The 18556-nt window shown below is 40.6% G+C and overlaps 2 protein-coding genes across 7 annotated transcripts in view; one reads left to right on the top strand and one right to left on the bottom strand.

Moving 5' to 3' along the window:
- Positions 1-6473, bottom strand: part of SUGCT (succinyl-CoA:glutarate-CoA transferase) — a 314835-nt gene extending 308362 nt beyond the window's left edge. For all 6 annotated transcript variants that reach the window (XM_039715018.1, XM_039715019.1, XM_039715024.1 and 3 more), the window contains exons 1-4: positions 5963-6473; positions 2459-2510; positions 2292-2365; positions 413-498 (exon numbers count right to left, since the gene is read on the bottom strand). In XM_039715018.1, the coding sequence (XP_039570952.1) occupies positions 413-498; positions 2292-2365; positions 2459-2510; positions 5963-6326 (576 nt within the window). In that variant the 5' untranslated portion in view covers positions 6327-6473. The remainder of the gene's footprint in view (positions 1-412; positions 499-2291; positions 2366-2458; positions 2511-5962) is intronic.
- Positions 6474-7082: 609 nt separating this feature from the next.
- Positions 7083-17387, top strand: LOC120504991 (M-phase specific PLK1 interacting protein). Its single transcript, XM_039715025.1, has 2 exons — positions 7083-8606; positions 14657-17387. Exons 1-2 carry the CDS (start codon positions 8253-8255, stop codon positions 14858-14860), a joined length of 558 nt encoding a protein of 185 aa, XP_039570959.1. The 5' UTR covers positions 7083-8252; the 3' UTR covers positions 14861-17387.
- Positions 17388-18556: the final 1169 nt, after the last annotated feature.

Raw genomic sequence — 18556 nt, 5'->3', positions numbered from 1 at the left:
CCTAAAGTTTCAAAATCTAGATTTAGCCACATGGTATAATGGCAGCACTCTTCCTGCCAGCTGACACAGGGCAACTGAGCTGATGCACCTGAAAAAAATGATCACTCAAATAAAATACCCCTTGCTTTCAGCAGGTTTTATTTTCAGTTAATTAGCACCAGCAACTGAAGACCATTAGGAGCATTCTTGCTTTTTCATTTTGCCTCAGCTACCCACAGCACAGTACCAGAGATTTACAACCTTTGTTGTTCTAAAAACGTATGGATTTTCTCCTGAAATTTATTCATCAAAACATTAGGTCAATGTAAGTATTGCTCCATTATATATATTAAGAATCAAACTAAGAAGTGTTATATATTCAGTTATAATTACAGAAAACATAGGCTCATGTTCTGTTCCACACCTCATTTACCTTTTTATTTCTATTGACACTGAGAAAATAAACACTTTCTGTCCCAGCAAAAGGTGGGCCCCAGGCTCTTGTGTCATCACCAGCTCCTGGAAGAAATACCATCAAATATTCATAGTTGCCAAATATCACACACCCAACAAATAAGAATAAAAAGCTTTTCTCCAATATCACATTAAAGTCACGTAAGCTTAATCTAGCAGGTAGAACAAATATTAGTTTAACATGTTTATTTTAGGATATTTATATCAAAAAACACCTAAAAGTTAATGCAATTAAGCAAAGTGAACAAAGTTTTTGCTAGTGTTGGGATTCCATTTAGTCTTGAAAATACTAATACAACCACACACCACTAGTGTATATGCAGGTTTTTTGGTTGTTTTTCACTTGTGGGTTGGTATTTTGGTTGTTTTCTTGTGGAGTCTGGGGAAAGGGAAATTGCAGTTCTTTTGGTAGCTTGTTTAACATAATATAGAGCTACAATGCAATGTTTTTAGTCAGTCTTTAAGAATTTAGTAGAGTCTCTTGCCTGCACCAAGTCACACAGTTCATCTGGTCAGTAATCTATTCCTGAAACACTCCAAATATGACATCAAGATACCACTGACAGACAACAACTGATTAAGTCCCATGCTGCACAACACTAACTAAAAGAAGTGCTTGTTATAGCTCGTGCAGGGCCCCACCTCCAGCTCTTCCAGAAACCCTGCCTTTAATGTGCTGCAAACACTGATATTACTGTATCGTTTATGCTTAATTTCTATATTTTTAACCTTAAACATCATGAAGACTAGAAACCTATTTTAAATGGAATTAAAGCTAAATTAAACTTCAGATAGAATCACTGTCCTGAGTGTTAGCTAGCATGTGTATTCTTGCATCTATTTCAATATCTAGACTTCATCTACTTGTTAACTTCACTTAACTGAAAACTTTCCTTAGTGAGGCAGCAGGGAAGACTGATACAGAAACATAGATATAAAAATAAGCTGAAGAACCTTAGGCAGCATATTACATAGCCACTGTCCTAATAATGCTATACACTACAGTAACACAAATAAAAAATCTACAGCCATCTAAGATCTACAGATGCAAACATAAGTTGCTTATCAACATTTCTATTGTTTATTATCCGAAAAGACTATTTTGGTTCAAGCAGGATGGTTAGGAGGGCAGGGGTAATCTCTTCTCTGTGTACTTTAAGTGATTCAAAGCAAAACATTTCAGTAATATTTTCCCTATAGAGCACCAGTGGGGCTATTGTTCTTTTGGATTAATACTCCTGTATAAGTAGACATCCTCTCACAGAAATGGAGGATTACTCACCTTCTAAAATATTTGAAATTTAGAATTCTGAAGCTGCCCTTAAAACTCTTACGTTATAAAATATAGGGAGTGTAATATTGTTTATTATCACAACTATTTTCACCAACTACTTTCAAGATAAGTAATACCAAAAGAGAGATACATAAAGCATGGAAATTTAAAGGAAAAAATACATTATACAATGTGCAGCTGCTATGGTATAATTACACACCTCAAACACGTAATGATGCATAACACTTAGAGCAAAGTGAGGGGACTATTTCTAAAAAAGACCCAAATGCCATGCAATTTCTTACTTCTCCTATATGGTCTTCCAAACTAAAAAGTGTACCTATACCATAAGAATGAAGCATTTTTTTACCATTACCCAATCCTTAGAAACTCTTTGGATAAGAAGCACATGTGCTGAGTGGAAGAAGAAAACCATTGTGTTAAGCTAAAAAAAATGCAAAATTTAATTAGAAGCTAATCACCCAATGTCCTTACATTGGATATATACACACACACTTAATAGACTGTTTTTATTATACCTAAAATAAACAAATAAAAATCTTACCTGGTCTTTCCACTTTGATAACTTCAGCCCCTAGATCTCCCAAATTCATTGTGGCAAATGGTCCTGCAAGAACCCTTCAATATGGAAAAAACATATTGTTTTCTTAGTTTTTCCAATCAGAATATTTGCATTTAGACACACTTACAAATAATAGACAAAACACAAACCTTGTTAAATCAAGAATTTTGACACCATCCAATGGCTTTACATTACTAGCACCTGACAAAAAACAAAAACAGTGATTTCAATCTAAAAGAAACCAAACACATTGTTTTTAGAACACTCATCATTCTCCCTCATCTCCCTTCCCTAATAAATGATATTAAAGCTTTCTGAACAAGCTGGTTATTAGGTGCATACTACATTAGTAATGCGTTTCAAAGTTGGAAAACCTTAAGTATGACATTTCAGAACCTATTCTAATTCCCTAGCAAGTCTCCAATAAAGCTACTTTATAGTGATAGTTTATGTGTGCCTTCCACAAACACTCAAATAGCTTTTAAAGGCTAATCTGAAGAGAGATACAACAAAAACAAGCAACATCAGAATTACATGAGCTAAAAGGACACCAGAACAATGGGAAGCATAGTAGAATTCACCAAGTGTTTTGACCTGTTTAGACCTAACCACTTTCATCACACACACAAAAAGAATATCCCCTGTATAAAACTTAGGGCAGAATACATGAGACAAGGAAACACTTTCAATGGCAGCTCATGCAAGATAAGTATTAAGAAATCACAATGCTTTCTTCCTTTCCCTCACCCTTTCCAACCTGACCAGGTCTAAGGAACAAAGGTAATGTCAATAAACATCACAGACAGAGCAAGTAATCTCACAGTCTAGACCACAGGTTGGCCAACTATTTCTTTGGTGGCATTAGGTTATCTTCTTCTCCCTCAGTCTTTAATTGAAGGCTAGGGACACAAACACTTCATGACCCTGTGAGGACAGGCATTCTGAGTTACTGTTTGGAAGGTAGTCTCATATCACACACAAACCAAAGCACCTGGCCAGCTACACCACTAAAGTGACACATACCAGCTTGTGGCAAGCATCTCTTTTTGGAGCTTGTCCTTGTAAAAGAAAGATGTAAAATCTAACATGTTGGGGGCGGGGGGATCAAACAAACCACATTCATTCAAAGCCTGCAGGGCAGTGTGGTGCATCTCCTATATCATGCAGCAGTGTATGCCTGTATCACCTGCTCCACATTCCCCTCATTAGACCTGAACCAACATTTAGTCACCCTCATAACTCTCCTTCCTACATATGGGAAGAAGATTTATATCAAGAGAGAGATAAAAGAAAGCTATAGAGAAGCAGCTGTAGAAATTCAAGATTTCTGCTAAAATATTTTCATTAACTGTACTGCCTTTAACCAGGACACTTGTATCCCATTGTTCATCTTTAAGAAATTTTCCTCCATTATTACCTCTTAATCCAGGGAGATTTCCATTTAACAGGTTTTGTGCTTTAATACAATATGCAGACTGAGCAGCATGTTGAAAACATGTACATCTGGGAATGGCCATGTGTTTTGTACTTTCAAAGACTTTAGGAAAATCTCAGGTTGCTACTCCTCTTCAGTGCTCCACACCTCCATGGTGAGAAAACAGTTGTGCCAGGTAAACGCCACAGACCCTCCAGTATAACTTCAGTTTTATCAAGCTGGATGCAAAATTTTCTCCACAAAAACCCTACTCTTTTTCCAAAAATATGTAAAAACCTTTCCTGAAGCTCCCCAAAAATTAAAAAGATGTAATTTCAGTTTTAAAAGGTCCACCTTCCTCTATTATTTCCACACCTTTTAGAGCTGTACTTCGATAGCTCACCTATTCTCATCCTGAGACAATATTTAGGGCTACTCACAGATACACTACCAGAACAACAGCAACTTTTCAGAGCCAACTGCCAGGTTCTCTACCTGCAGTCGAGTTGTAGGAATCCATAAAGATCTTTCTCAAAAAAAGCCAGTAAAATGTTAAGATTAGGCTGTAAATATGTATTTAAGCATAACTAAATGTGATGAACCCTTACTAATTATCATATCACTCACATTATGGCATCATCTAACACTCCATTCAGGGGTTATGACTCTTCCATAGCTGGAACAGAATACAAGAGCACAACTGTTGCTTGAAGACAAACAGACCATTGTGATTTTTTTTAATGACAGTAAATAACAGATATCCATGATGATGAAGAAATGAAAGAAAGAGAGATCAAAAGTTTTCTTTTGAAAATTGAGGAACAGACCTGTTAGTCTCTTCAGAATAGAACACAAATGTTCACCAAATATGTGTGAGCTAGATTATATATGCAGTGTGACACTAATTTGCTGAAATAACTGCAGTAGAAAGCCTTTTGACATCAGCAGTTCTGGAACATGAATCCTGAATAAGGGAGTATTATTTATTGTAGGAACAAAAAGAAACAAAAACACATAATAAACAAACAGAAGAGATCAGAATTGATCAGCATTAACTAGAAACATCCCTGGGTTTTTACTTTCATGACTAGCTTCCTAAGCAGGCACATACCCAAAGTCAGACTTTGTTAGAATTCTGACTCAACAGTCTTAATTTTCTAAAATGCAAACTCACATTTTCTCTTGTATTTTTCTACCAGTAACTTGATGACTGAATGAAAAAATCACTCTCCCAGCTCTAACTATATCCTCTGTGTAAACTCTTGATTCCCATGATGCTTGAATTTATTGTGAATTAGACTGTCATATGTATCTTTCATAAATAACTTTGATTAACAATAAATAGACCCGCTCACTCTCAATGTGATTTGCACTCTTTGGCTAAGCTCAATAGCTTGTTCCAAGGTTAGGCTTAGCCTAACAATACAAATAAGCAATCAACAGAGAGACCATTCCATAGAACAGAAATGAATTCTTGTGTCATATTCCAAAAATATTTCCTTTACACTTGTGGCAGAAGAGGGCACCTAGAAGAGACAATTAATTTTTGCAACAATGCAAATTAAGAGATCCCATTCCAATTATTTTCAATTCCAGAAGACACGACTGCTGCACAATCAGCATATTTTCACTTTATGCATGCAGTAAGTTAAAATCAAGTCCATCACTACCGTGGATTAATTCACAATCAGTGGGTACATTCCAGCCTGGAACATACTTGGTACGTTCACAGTAGGAGGCAGAACTGCAAACTTCCTCCAATTCTAGTGCCACCAACGCTATTGTTACTATTTTTCTGTTATTTAATAACAGAGAAACTTGAAACCAGAAAACTATTAATTTGTTGCAGCTTGGGTTTAATTTATTTTTTTTTTAAATTTTAAAAGCATAACTGTAGGCCGTTAGACTTTGGTAACTTTACGAAAAGATCGGGCCTGGAACACGGCGTGCCATTAGCCAGGGCTGCCAGGAGAGCCGACACGCTCCGTGTCCCAAGCGGCGCTCCTGCGGGCGAAGTCCGAGCCCATGGCTGCCCAGGGGCTGACCCCTTTGGCCGCCCCTCGCAGGGACCTCCCGCAGCTCCTCCGCGCCCGCCCCCTCAGAGAAGCGGCTCCGACCCGCGCCCCAGCAGCACCGACTCGGAGCCCGGCGGGATCACACGGACAGAGGAGCCCGGCGCGGCGAGAGGGGAAGCGGAGGAGGAAGAGGAGGGGGAGGAAGGTGCGGCACGGCTCGGTACCTGCCGGGGGAGCGCCTCCGCTCCGCGCCCCGACGCCGCTGCCCGGGGAAGAGCAGGCGGAGGCAGCGCTCAGGGCTCTGGCACTGCCGCCGGCAGCTGCGGGGCAGGGGCTCCTCCAGAGCCCTTCGCAACAGCGGCTGCTTCTTCCCAGCCCGGCGCGCAGCATCCCCGCCACTCGAGACAGCACCGAGCGCTCGGCCCAGGCGCCGCCCCCGGCGCCGCCCCCTTTCCCTCCCGCTCCCGGGACAGCCTTGGCGCTCCCGGGATGGGGCGCGCAGGCGCGGGCGGCCCCGGGCCCAGCGCCGCTCTCGGGTGGCACGGCACGCCTCTCCTGTGCTAGGAAGCACTCCCGCCTGGATTTCATAAGGCAGGGGGGCGTCCTGCAGATGTTCGCGGCGGGAATTCCGCTGTTTGGTGGCTGGGAATTTGCACTTCCAGCTCGGCGTACAGATCGTGACGTACATTGCCAAGGTGCAATAAAAGTAGAAACCCTCCCACCACCCCGAAGGGTTTTCCGCGCTTACCAAGGCAGGCAGCCGCACTGGAGCGCTCAGCGGCTCATCTCGCCGTCACTGAAGGTGCAATATCATTTACACTGTAAGCTGTATCCTCAGCTGGGTGTACTGATGGAAGGGTTAGCTTGAACTGACCTTTGAGCAACACTTCCCTGAACGAAGACTACTTTTAGTCTCTGCTAGGACAGAGCAGAAGGCTTGTTACAGGAACACCATGGTGTCTTCTTGCCTGTCTAACAGGATAAAAAAGCCTGCCCAGAAGTTCGGCATTTGTTTGTCAGAAATATGTGAGGATAAAACAGGTCCTGTATCTCAAAAGCAGCCGAAACTTCTGACTGCTTGAAAATGAGCATGACTAACAGCACAGGCTTAAGACATGTCACATGTCAGTCTGCCTAAATACTGGGGAAGAACATAGAGAAAATCTACGTGGCAGGTTTGTTGACTGGACATGCTGTGTGTAATCAAACGTACTACATGGATTCTTAAAGATTTGTCAACAAGAAGAAATGAATCAGCAGAATTACCCCAGTGTAACTCAACATGTGCACAATGATATGTATTTCTAATTCATATGGTGTGAAAAGGATTTAAATTAAACTGTGCCTTTTTGGAATGAGACAGATAACTTGGTAACTTACATTGATAAGCTGTCTTCTGTAGACATGGCATGCCTTGTGTGCACAATAAAACAGATAGTCTTCCAGACCATAGGATTATCAAAAAATGTAAATGAGCAGGTTTAGTCTCTTTCCATTTTAGAATTTAAAAGATATTGCCTCATTTTTCAGAGACATTGTATAACATAGTGGGGACGTGAGTTCCCTGTGAATATAAAATTAGTGTTTGTTATTGTAAAAAAAACAAGCCAAAACCTGTTTAAAGCTAAAGAAAAACAAGACTGGTATATAAAGCACAGAAACTTTCTGCTTATTTTAATAGTTAACTTTTGTTAACTGCTGTTCTGAAAGCCCTTCTTAATTTTCCTATGTCCTAAAACAAAGTAGTGCTTTGTTGTACTAACAGAAATAAATAACAATAAAAAAATCTTTACCACTTTTTATAGAGCTGTTGAGGGTTTGCGTTAATACACAAAACGAGAACAGAGCAGGAATGGTAATAAATAACATTGTTAAATTGACTTTGTGCTAAATATTAAGTTCTCCTACAAAATAGCATTTTGCCACGAGTTTGTATGAGTAAGTCTTTGCCTGAGCTACCACTCACTCAATTGCTGACAGTTCAAACTGATTTTGAGGAAAATCCTTTCATTAAAGTAGCATTTGCAGGCTCAGACTCCAGAGCAAAGGCGCACAATGAGCATATGTGAAGTGACAAGAAATGTGAGGTAAACACTCGCTTTGCTTTTCAGCAGTTCACTTCGTTGTTTTTTAGCAGCTGTAGAACCGCGGGCACTACAGCCACGCTGAGCCCACGGACGCCGTGAGCCCCATCGTCCGAGTTACCAGGCATCTTCTGAGACTCCAACTCCGGATTACTCCTCTGCAGCTGAAAGCGTGCAGAATCCCTCGGACTCGGCGCGCCGGGTCGCTGTGTGAGGCTGCCGGGCCCTCTCTCCCGCCTCCCGCTTCCAGGCGGGACGGGATGGACGGCGCCTCGACCTCCCCGCCGCGGAACGTTTAGAGGCCGGAACCTTCCGCCCGCCTGGCGGGGAAGAGGCGGGGAAAGAGAAAAGAGCGGACGCGGCGCCGCCGCCATTGCACAGGTTCCGCTCCCGCCGTCGCGGCCGCCGCCATTCCCGGCCTGTCCCGGCCATGTACCGGCCGGGATTCCGCGCACCGACACCTCCCTACGCTGGCGGCGGCTTCCGGAGCCCTCCCTCCGGCGGAGGACCCCTGCCGCCCTCTCCGCGGCGCTACGGGAGCCCCCACCAGACGCCGCCCTACGGCCACCGGCCCGGGCCGTACGGCAGCGGCCTCTCGCCCCGAGGCCCCGGGTTCCACGGGCGCTTCGGGAGCCCCTCGCCGGGGGCGCAGACCCCGCGCAGGCCGCAGAGCGTCAGTCCCCGGTACCCGGCTCCGTACGGCGGCGCGTCCCCGGCCGGAGCGCCTCTGCACCCGCCGCCGCAGCACAAGCGCTCGCCCGGCGGCTTCCAGAGGCACTTCCAGGTACGGGGCAAGGCGGAGAGGGACACGGCGGGGAAGGAAAGAGGGAGGGAGGGAGGGAGGGAGGGAGCTGCTGCTGCTGCTGCTTCTAAGCGAGGCCCGTAGCCCGCTGGGGGAAGGCACCCCGGGGCCTCGTGTCAGCGCAGCATGCACCCGCCAGCAGGATTTTCAGGGACGAGCAAGGCTTGAACCTCACTGGGCAACATCGACTTTTCCCGCGCCCATTCTCCCGCCGTAGAGAGGACAAACAGAGCACAGGCAGCTGTGAGATGAGGAAGGGGAAGAGGGCTGTAAGCTGGCGGGTTGTGAAGACACAAAAGTGCAGCTTTTTTTTTTCCTGAAGGTAGAGAATTAAGCACCGGCCAGAACGACAGCAATCACCTTCCTGCCTCTCTCTGATCAGTTTTCTTTAACGCAGTGGTGAAGTGCGGTTTACTTTGCCCGTGTTGTCATCCGTCGTGGGAGCTGCCCTATCCACACCCTATTCACACAGAGTTGTCAGGGACATGGACAGAGAAAAGGAGTGCTCTATTAAAGAGAATTAAGCTGAGGCTCCTTTAAACAGAAATGAGAGCATCTGTTGTGGCAAAGACTCTCACTTTAGAGTCTTTGCTTTGCACTGAAAACTTCCTAAAAGCCAGCTATGAGTTAAGCTTTTTTTCAGCTGTGTTAGCTGTAGCGTGTGACTGGCAGTGCACACGGGGATGACAGTTCTCAGGATAACAGCTTTATGTATATAACTGGCTTTATGCAATATTAGAGAAGCCTTAAAAGTGTAACAAATGGCACATGCAGTACAATGATAAATTTTTTTTTGTGCTCTTATTGGGACTTGAAGGATTAAATACGATATTGAAGTTTCATCTTAATAGAGATAAGTAAAATCTTAATGTGCCTGCACTGCATTGTCAGGTGTCTATTGAGGATGAGTATTTTGTTACTTTCTTATGATGCAGTTAACTCAAAAATCTCACAGTTGGTGGAAGGGGATCATTACAAAATTTATACATTGTCTTCAGCACAACAGCAGAGACTCTTCTGGTGTGGAAGCCAACAGATTGCATATCCTCAATGCCTTTTGAAAAAGCCAAGCATGCGGCATTTCTGCTGCAGATTACAGAGGGACAATTTATGTCATTGATGTCGAATTTCTCTTCAAAAGATCACTCTTTGGCTGTTTAATTAAGTGGGTTTTTTTCAAAGCCTGCCTTAGAATTAATTGAGCAGAAGAATATGCAGAAATCCTTTTGTCTTCAGTTTTAGTCAGAACTGTTTCATGTCAGCACCTGAGGACCAGACCCCTCCCATAGGCTCCATTCTTGATGTAAGAAACCTGACATAAAGTCAGGCTGCATTCTGAGGTGAGAAACGTGACATAAAGAAGTTACAAGTTTGAATCCAGTCCCAGACTGTCACAACATCTTCCCTTCTCCCCTTTGCTTCTTTAGCCCTTGTGTGTAGTTTAGGAGCACTGGCCCAATGGCAACTCCTTCAGACACTCAAAGGATATTGAATGTCTGTAGCTTTGCCCAGGTATGAAGAAGTGTGTGAGTCTGCACCTTGTGTGTACACATGAGCTATTCTGCCTGGGAGGGCAGTAGAGGCAATCACAGAGGGAATTAATCTCATAAACCATGAGTCCTCATCTGCTTTGGTGTGGACAAGGATCTCTGCCTGTGGGGCCATAAATAGATTCAAGTAGAAAGCTTTTCTGCATTTTCTAAGCATCAGGTTTCTTGTGAGGCATATGCATTGTCCCCTCTTCTCTGCAGAGCCTGTTAAGTGAACTCCAGTGCCTTTGACATTTATGATGCATTTTTGAGATGAAAGTCTTAAGTGGCCCTTCAAATTTGCATTGGAAAATCCAAAACACAGTTTATGTTTACTTTAGGGTTCTATTAATGTCATTAGTATTTTGTACTCATTTTGTGCTTGAAGACTTTCATTATTTGAAACAAAGAGAAAACTTGAAGAAAAACATATTGAGCTTGTTTTTTTCTGAAATGGCTTACTCAACCTTTATGTGGCCAGTAGTTTACAGCACTTTCTGTTTTTTTCCACAGAGGTGCTTCTGCTTTATATTTTATGAAAACATGTTTCTGGAAACAAGGGTCTGTAGTGACAGGACAAGGGAGAATGCCTTTAAACTGTAAGAGAGTAAGTTTACATTGGATACGAGGGAGAAGCTCTTTACTGTGCGGGTGGTGAGGGACTGGAACAAGTTGCCGAGAGAAGTTGTGGATGCACCATCCCAGGCATTGTTCAAGGCCAGGCTGGATGAGGCTTTCAGCTGCCTGGACTAGTGGGGGGTGTCTGTGCCATCGGGAGGAAGGTTGGAACTAGATGATCTTTAAGGTCCGTTCCAAACCAAAGCATTCTGTGACTTGTCTTTGTTGCATTTCTCATCTCCACTTAGAATTCACTTAGTGGTAATGTTTTATTCCCTACACTCAGCAGGAACCACTGAACTACCTGCTAGCAGCAGCTACGGGATGGTATGGATCAAAAACTGTTACAAAAAGTAAAAGAAACACCACCCTTTTGAAATACAGTTGTGGTTTTTGTGGTTTGTGCAAATGCCAGTAGCTGTAAACACATCAGGTGAAGCAAGCTGATAAAGGGAGTGACTGTCCTCAATTTCAAGGCAATATTACTCCACTCAGTAACTTCTTAATGAATGGCACTAAAAACTGTTGTTTTCTACTCCAAAGAGAGATTTCTTATCTAGAGAAAAAGTACTGAGACTAGATTGACTTTTTTTTAAGGAAAGTTCATTGAGAAAATGCGGTTGGCATTAGTGACAACTAATGGAAAGTTTTTTTAAGCTGTCTTTGGTACCAGATAGTGCCTCTTGCACTGAATGGTTTCACTTGTACAGGTGGAGCTGATTTCTGTTTCCACAGGTCTGTAATGTAAATAATGACATTTTGGTTTTCTTCCCTAAAAAAAATTCAGAGGGGAAAAAGCATATGATGACTAGTATTCTAAACTTAAATAATCTCCATGCTTAAATTTAACATGTACTGAAGGCTGTCAGTCTTGCATTACAGAATAATAAATTTCCTATATTTCAAAAATGCTAGAATGTTAGTGTAATGTCAGTGTTACTGATGACCTGCATCATACTGAAGTGAAATTAAAGATTGTTAAATAAATCCATACAAATGAGCCTTACCACTGAATTATTTTGCATCTTCCCTGAATACTGCAGATCATTATATCAGCTCACGTTTCTTTTGCCTTCTGCAGATTAAACACAGCAATAAATTAACTCCACATTCAATCTGTTTTATATGTCAAAGTTAAAAGGTCTTCATTAGATGTGGTAGTTTAGGGATGGTAGGGTTTTGTGTTTATTTAGGACAATGCATTGGGTTTAGCTGTTTCACTACTAAATATGAGTACTTAACATAAATGTCACTGTTGCTAGAGCATATCAGCTTATTTTAGAAAACTCCATGCCCCTTAGAGAGTTTTTAGATGTATTCTGAGGTGATTCTCTGACCCTTGTGAAATTTGATACAGTGTAGTAATTCACCACCTTTCAGAAATTCTTCTGTGTTGAGGTCATCCTCTTAGCTACATAAGCTAACTGCAAAGAATCGTTAGAAACAAGTTGTTGTGGGTTGACACTGGTGCAGTGCCAGTGCACCCATGAAAATATATTTTTTTCAAATGGCTGCTGTGAAATGTGAGCAGAAACAGAGCAGACCACGCTCAAGCTTAGAAATAAAGAAAAAAAAAACAACTTATGAACCTACACTGTAATAAAAGGAAGACACAAAATTCAGAATGAAAACTTTCCAAAACATTCCTCTTCCCCCGTCCAGTTTCCACCAAAGCAGAAAAGGGGAGACAAAACCTTGGATTCTCAGACAAGTTTCCACTTCTCAGGTAATCAATTCTCAGTTCAAGGGAGAGAGGAGTCTCTCTTGTACCACAGTCTATCACAGGAAACACAGTTGAAACATCTTATGCTTCCATGTCACACATGGCACCACCTGGAGAAAATCTGCCATTGTGACCTCCTCCTTCAATGTACAGTGCTCTCACCACCGTCCATGGACCAAAACTGCTTACAGGGTTCCTTTTAAGGATGCTTTGCTAAGTACCAAGAAACAACAATTTCTCATTTTGGGACAACAGTTGCCCCCATTTTCACCTCCCCTGGGGCCGAGGGTCGTGAGAGCAGAGATCTTCTTCTTCCCTGGAGATGGAGAGCACCACCACACCCTCTTCATCTTTCTCTGTTCGCTTCACTCCTGCACATGGCATCACTGCAGCAGGTTCACTCTCTTGGCTCAAACCACTGCAGGCCCCTAAATGCAGTCTCTGTGTTACAGGAAAATTGGATCAGTCTATGGCTATACAAGAAAAGTCCAGCCAAAGGCCACTCCATCATCTCTTCCCACCTAGGATTCTTTCTAATCTTCTTCTGACATCTCAGGTCCCAGGCTGTCTCTCTTCTCTTTCAGATCAAGGAGGATTAGTGTTTCACAAGGTGTTGTTTGTCTAAGAAAGGGTTAAAATCTTGGGCTCTGCTGCTCTCAGGGGCCCAGGACTCCCAGGCTGGGTCCTTCCTGCTCCCCCACCTACCACTTCTGTGGCTGGAAGGGAGGTCTGGACTCTTCACTGCTGACCGGAACAAAAGAGAGAAAGTTCCTCTGGGAGCTCTCTGCCTTTAACGCCCTGTGTTCTCAGAGGGGTATCCATGTCTTCAGTGGTTACACCAGGTGTCAATATTCAAATCTGACCACTGATTGTTTTGGTTATAACTTCCTGAGAAAACTCACTTCCTTGTCAGCCTACAACACAAGTACTCTAGAAATAAGACACGGATGTTCCCACATTTGATCATGTATCCATCATCATCAAACTTCAGGAACTCTTGAAGAGTTCTTGCTGGAAACACATCAGCATGTTCCTGCCACAGCACGTTAGCAGAAATAGGTTCAAGCTGTTGGAGTGAAATCTATTCTTTTGGCTAAACATTGGGTCTTTCACTTCATGGCACAATTTCTCAAAAATTGTTTCACGTGATCTATTTAGATAGGTGTTGTTAGGGCTTACAAGTCAAATTCAAATACCATCACTGCTGATCCAATAATTCAGGGGTGGCTTGGTGGTGTGGGAAAGCAGCCATTAATCAAGTGCTTTTACCGTTTTACAAAATCTGATAACCAGCCTCAAGGCATCCTGTTGCTCCTACCATACAGAATGCAGTGGGCATGCTTGGAGACTACTGTGTATCTGTAGTATGGGTTGCTTAACTTTGGTTAAAACAATTTAAATAAAAACAGATTTAGATAGAACTTAACCTTTTAGAGGAGTGAATCTGAGGAGAACAATGGATGATGCTAACAGGTGAAAATGATTATAGTAGCTTCTTTGTGTCACAGCACTCTTTAAGCTGCAGACTTGTAGCAGCTTTACAGAAGCAATTGTTGTGATCCTTGATCATAAAAAAAATCAAATATGAAAAAGCCAATACCCACTAAATCACTGATTACCACTGAGATTGTATATAAAGTAGTCATCGGTTCTCAAATTTCACAGAACACTGGTTTGGTTAAAAGAGGATTTTTTTCCCCAATGAATTCTTTGTAGCTATTTGCATTATAGAATGCTGTGTTCAAGCTGTGAGTTCTTAATATTTGACTTCTGCTCTTTTTAATATTGTCAGCTCTTCCTCAGCCTCTAACTCCCTGTTTTGTTGTTTAGGTTTTTTTAGATATGTTGTTGACAGAGTATGAAAAATAGCATGAGCTTCTTTTCTGCAGCTATATGCCAGAGTGATGTAAACAAGTGTTTGGGAGGAGACTGTGGGTGGTGCTTTTTTCTTATCCTGGTAAATCATCACTTATAAGTAAAATACATTAAAGTTAATATTTCCTGAGGAAGATGCAAGTGAGGTGAGTAATTACAATTAATAATCAGCTTCAGAGCTCTACTACAGTAGAAGGAAACATTTAAATTTTTTTTTCTTTACATTTTTTTTCTTAGTTTGAATTAGACTATTAAATGTTTCTTTACCTGATGGTTTTCTTCCAAAGGGATCACCCAGGACATCTACTCCATTTGGTACAGCGCATGGCAGAGAGAAAAGAGTGTCTAATGATGTGGAAAACTATTACAGACCTTCAATGCTTGAGGACCCATGGGCTGGCCTAGAGCCAGTGTCTGTTACAGACATAAACCAGCAATACAGCAGTGAGCAAACAACATGTACTGCTAAAAAAGGGAGGTATTTCAGCTAACACTTTTAAAGACCAAATAATTCCATCTTGTCAGGAAAACTTTGGGACAGAATCTTTACACTTACACAAGATGAACAATAATCAAGACCTTAGATAATACTTTTATTTCATCACGTCCACCCTTTTATCCTACCTTTTTTTATTGCATTGGATATTTTTACGTATGGGAGGCAAAAGGAGTGGTAGGAAAACTTACATTTTTGGCTATGTGGAAGTGCCTACCAGCTCTGAAGAACAAAGTGTTCTTTTATCACCAGCGACTGATTTGCGACTGTTAAAACAGGTTTCATATACTTACCTCTCCCATGCCAGATTGTTAGCCTTCTGTTGTAAAGTCTCTTAGGAAGTGGTATTTTTCATGTTTCAACATTTTTAGATTGAAATAACTTGGAAATAAAATAAAGTTTTGTAAATCTTTGTTTTGTAACGTATAAAGAATATTTTAGGAGCTTTGTTAAGGTGAACACATTAACACAGTAATTCACAACACTGAAATTAGGTGACTTCTGTAAGTGTGCTTGTATGCTGTAGTTAACATCTGGTTTTGTGCGTAATAATTTTTGTTAATTGCAGTGTAATGTGAAGTTGAAACATGACTTATAGCCATCTCAGGAAACAAATGTATTGGTTTTGGAAAGTTTAATTTGTTGAACAAACTTGAGTCACAAACTTAATTCTAGAGTTATTTGCTTTTGTGTTTAAAAAAAATATATATATATGGATCAATATTAGAAATTTCTGGATTATAGGAACAAGTCTGTTCATTGACAGTTTAAGTCAAGAGAATGCATAAAACATAAAGCTTAAGTAAATGCAAATACTCTTTCTGGATCCACCTGCTAGAATAGTACAGAATGAGTGACAGTTTTTGTTACACAGTTGATGTTAGTACATGCATAGCATCTTTTTTTAATGCATTTTATATTTTTCAATTATTTTATATTTCATTACCAGGAGAATTGTTTTGTGTGTGTACATGCTATATTTTTATACTGAAGAGGAAAGCAATGCTTTGGGTTTTTTTAGAGCTTGTCTTTACATGGAAGATCCATGCTTAAATCCAGGAGTGAATATCATAAAAAAGACATAGTTCCAGCTGCAGGCTTGTTTTAACTTGCAATGTTAAGTCTGCAGTAGTTAGATAAATTTAGATAAATTTGTTATTGAACTATATGTTTGTTGATCTTGGCTTTTAAGCCAAGGCAGAGTGGAAAAACTTTGTTAAATAAAACCATTAGCTTAGTTTTCAAAATGCATGTGTTCTTTTAAGCTTCTTACGTACTCAAAACATATTTTTGTAGTCCTGAGTCACGGTTAGGTAGAAAAGCACAGGAAATCCCATTAAACTGTTCTTAGTAACTTGTCTTTTGCTGAGGTAGAATAGTCCACTGTACTCTTTATCTGTTTCAGCATAAGATGTGTTAGGTTAGTACTGCCTTCAGGAACAACTTCAGACTGTAAGGGGAGGTTAATGTGTTCAAATGTGCTGAGTCTCTTGTACTCTTAGGACCACAGTCTAAAGTATGTCACTTGTGTCTTCCCCCGGTTCACCCTATTATTTTAGTATTATATCCAAAAAGGCTGCCTCAAGAACTGAGAACGTAATGCCTGCTGGATATCACAAATGGTTAAATCTTCATCCCAGAATCCAAAAATGGTGCCTTAAATGGCAGCTATCAGTATTGTAATTTGTAATAGGTACCAGCTAAACTGAGACAACTTGACAAGTTGTAGAATTTATGCATAAGTTAAACATCACTGTGAAAATTAAAGTGTAAAGTTTTCTTTCTTTTTTTGTTTTTTAAACATTGTCAGGTGATTTTAAGCTCACAGAAAAAAAAAAAGTTGTAGTGTGCTTATTCAAGTGTCCTGTTTCATTGCCGTTTCCGATGTAATTAAAATGCAGTTTATTTTTTGCAATATTTGGTGATCTTGGAGAAACAAGTATGATTTTATTTAAGAGAGTGAATTCATTATGTGTTCTCAGTTAGATGTGATAAGAGTCTGGGTTTGGAAGGGAGAAAGGAAAGGGATTTCTGAAAGAAAAGAGACTGTTAGAGGTGGGACTTCTTACACAGTAAGAAGTATGAGCTGCCCTTGCACATTGCAAAGATGGATTTTTCCACTTTGGCATTGCAGTTGAGCCAGGCATCAAAGCCAGACTCGTCTGGTAATAACTCCTCGAACCAGGTGTCAGACATCAGTGAAAGTAAATGTTCCAGAAAGAGAACTTAAGAAATAACTATGAAACACTATTTAATCCATGCAGACCTTCCACAATGCCGTCTATTAAATTGCTGCTTCAGTGCACTTCAGGACATGACTCAACAATTTTAAGTACATCATACTGCTAAAGGCTACAGTCATTTGGTCAAGAATCAGCACCAAAAACTTGAAAATTATTCACCTTTCTGGCTTCTGGGAGAAATTCTGTAATTACAGTAAAATTTAAATATGTCATTGTTGAAGAGCTGTAAAATGCATGAACACGTGTTCAGAACTATAAATATAATGTTCTTAAAGTCAATTTAAGCTTTGCCATTTTTGCCATGATATCTATGAAGCTTAAGAACATACCTCCTCACCAGTTTTTTCTTCTTTTTACCATTTGGCAAACATCTGATGGAGAGCTCATTTGTTAATGAAGCCACTTCTTAGTACCGGTATGACTCTGGAAATAGCATGTGAAGATAAAATGTAAAGCACAAAATACATCATTTTTTCATGAGGCTGTGAAACAAAATAGTGGTTATGTCTTTTTAATGAAGGGATTGCTCTGAATATATGGGGATTGCTCTTTCTTCAACATGCTTCATAGATTTGAAGGTAAGTTAGCTTCTTTTTCAGAAGTTTGGGTTCATACACTTTACCATTCTGTTTTGTTCTCTTTGTGTTTGTCTGTCAAGTCCATTTGACTTTCTCCTCAGTTTTTGTAAAGTGTAATTCATTACTAACTCTTCCAGTAAAAATTTAATTCACTTGTTGCTCTTTGCTCCTGTGTTTAAAATTGAACTGCATCACTACTACATTAACAGTAACAAGAACTTAAATCAGCTGAGAACATGCGTAATGCAGCAATACACTGGGTGGGTAGTAACCTCAGGATGTGCACTATAATAGTTCAAACTTCAGGTTTGGGTTTTCGTTCCAGCTTTATAATATGGAATATTCATTCTTCTGTGGCACTCAGTACACACATTGATACTGCTAAATAATTTAGCATATTAAAATTTAAATTAAAATGGGATTTTAAAAGTTAATGTTAAACTCCTCCTCTTTAGAATTTGAAGTAATGCATTGAGATGTAGCACTTTCCTAATGTCAAAGCTGGGAAGACTTACCAGGTAAAATGTGTCTGGTTAGCAGATTGGATAACTGCTTTTGCAGTCAGGTTGCTTGTCTTGTTAAGGACATCTTTATGTGCTCTTTATATAAATTATTTCAGTAGAAATCAAAGTGGGGAGCATTTGAAAAATGAATTATATGGAAATTCTACAAGTAGCTGTTCACCTTCCTTCTAAAGAAAAGATTTTTTTATAGTGTGTTTGGTTTTCAAGCAGTGCTTCTGAGTAATTTCATTGAAGTCAGAGGATTTGCTCATGCAACTGGGATATGTAAGTATCTGATGTTACAGTTTGAAAATTCTGTCATCCATTTATCCATCAGTGCTTTTTACCAGCACTGCAGTTCATTCCT

Source organism: Passer montanus, unplaced genomic scaffold (genome assembly GCF_014805655.1).
Source record: "Passer montanus isolate IOZ18808 unplaced genomic scaffold, ASM1480565v1 scaffold32, whole genome shotgun sequence".
NCBI classification, from domain to species: Eukaryota; Metazoa; Chordata; class Aves; order Passeriformes; family Passeridae; genus Passer; species Passer montanus.
Note: the sequence above shows the minus strand (reverse complement) of the source record. Positions and strands in the feature narration are given on the sequence as shown.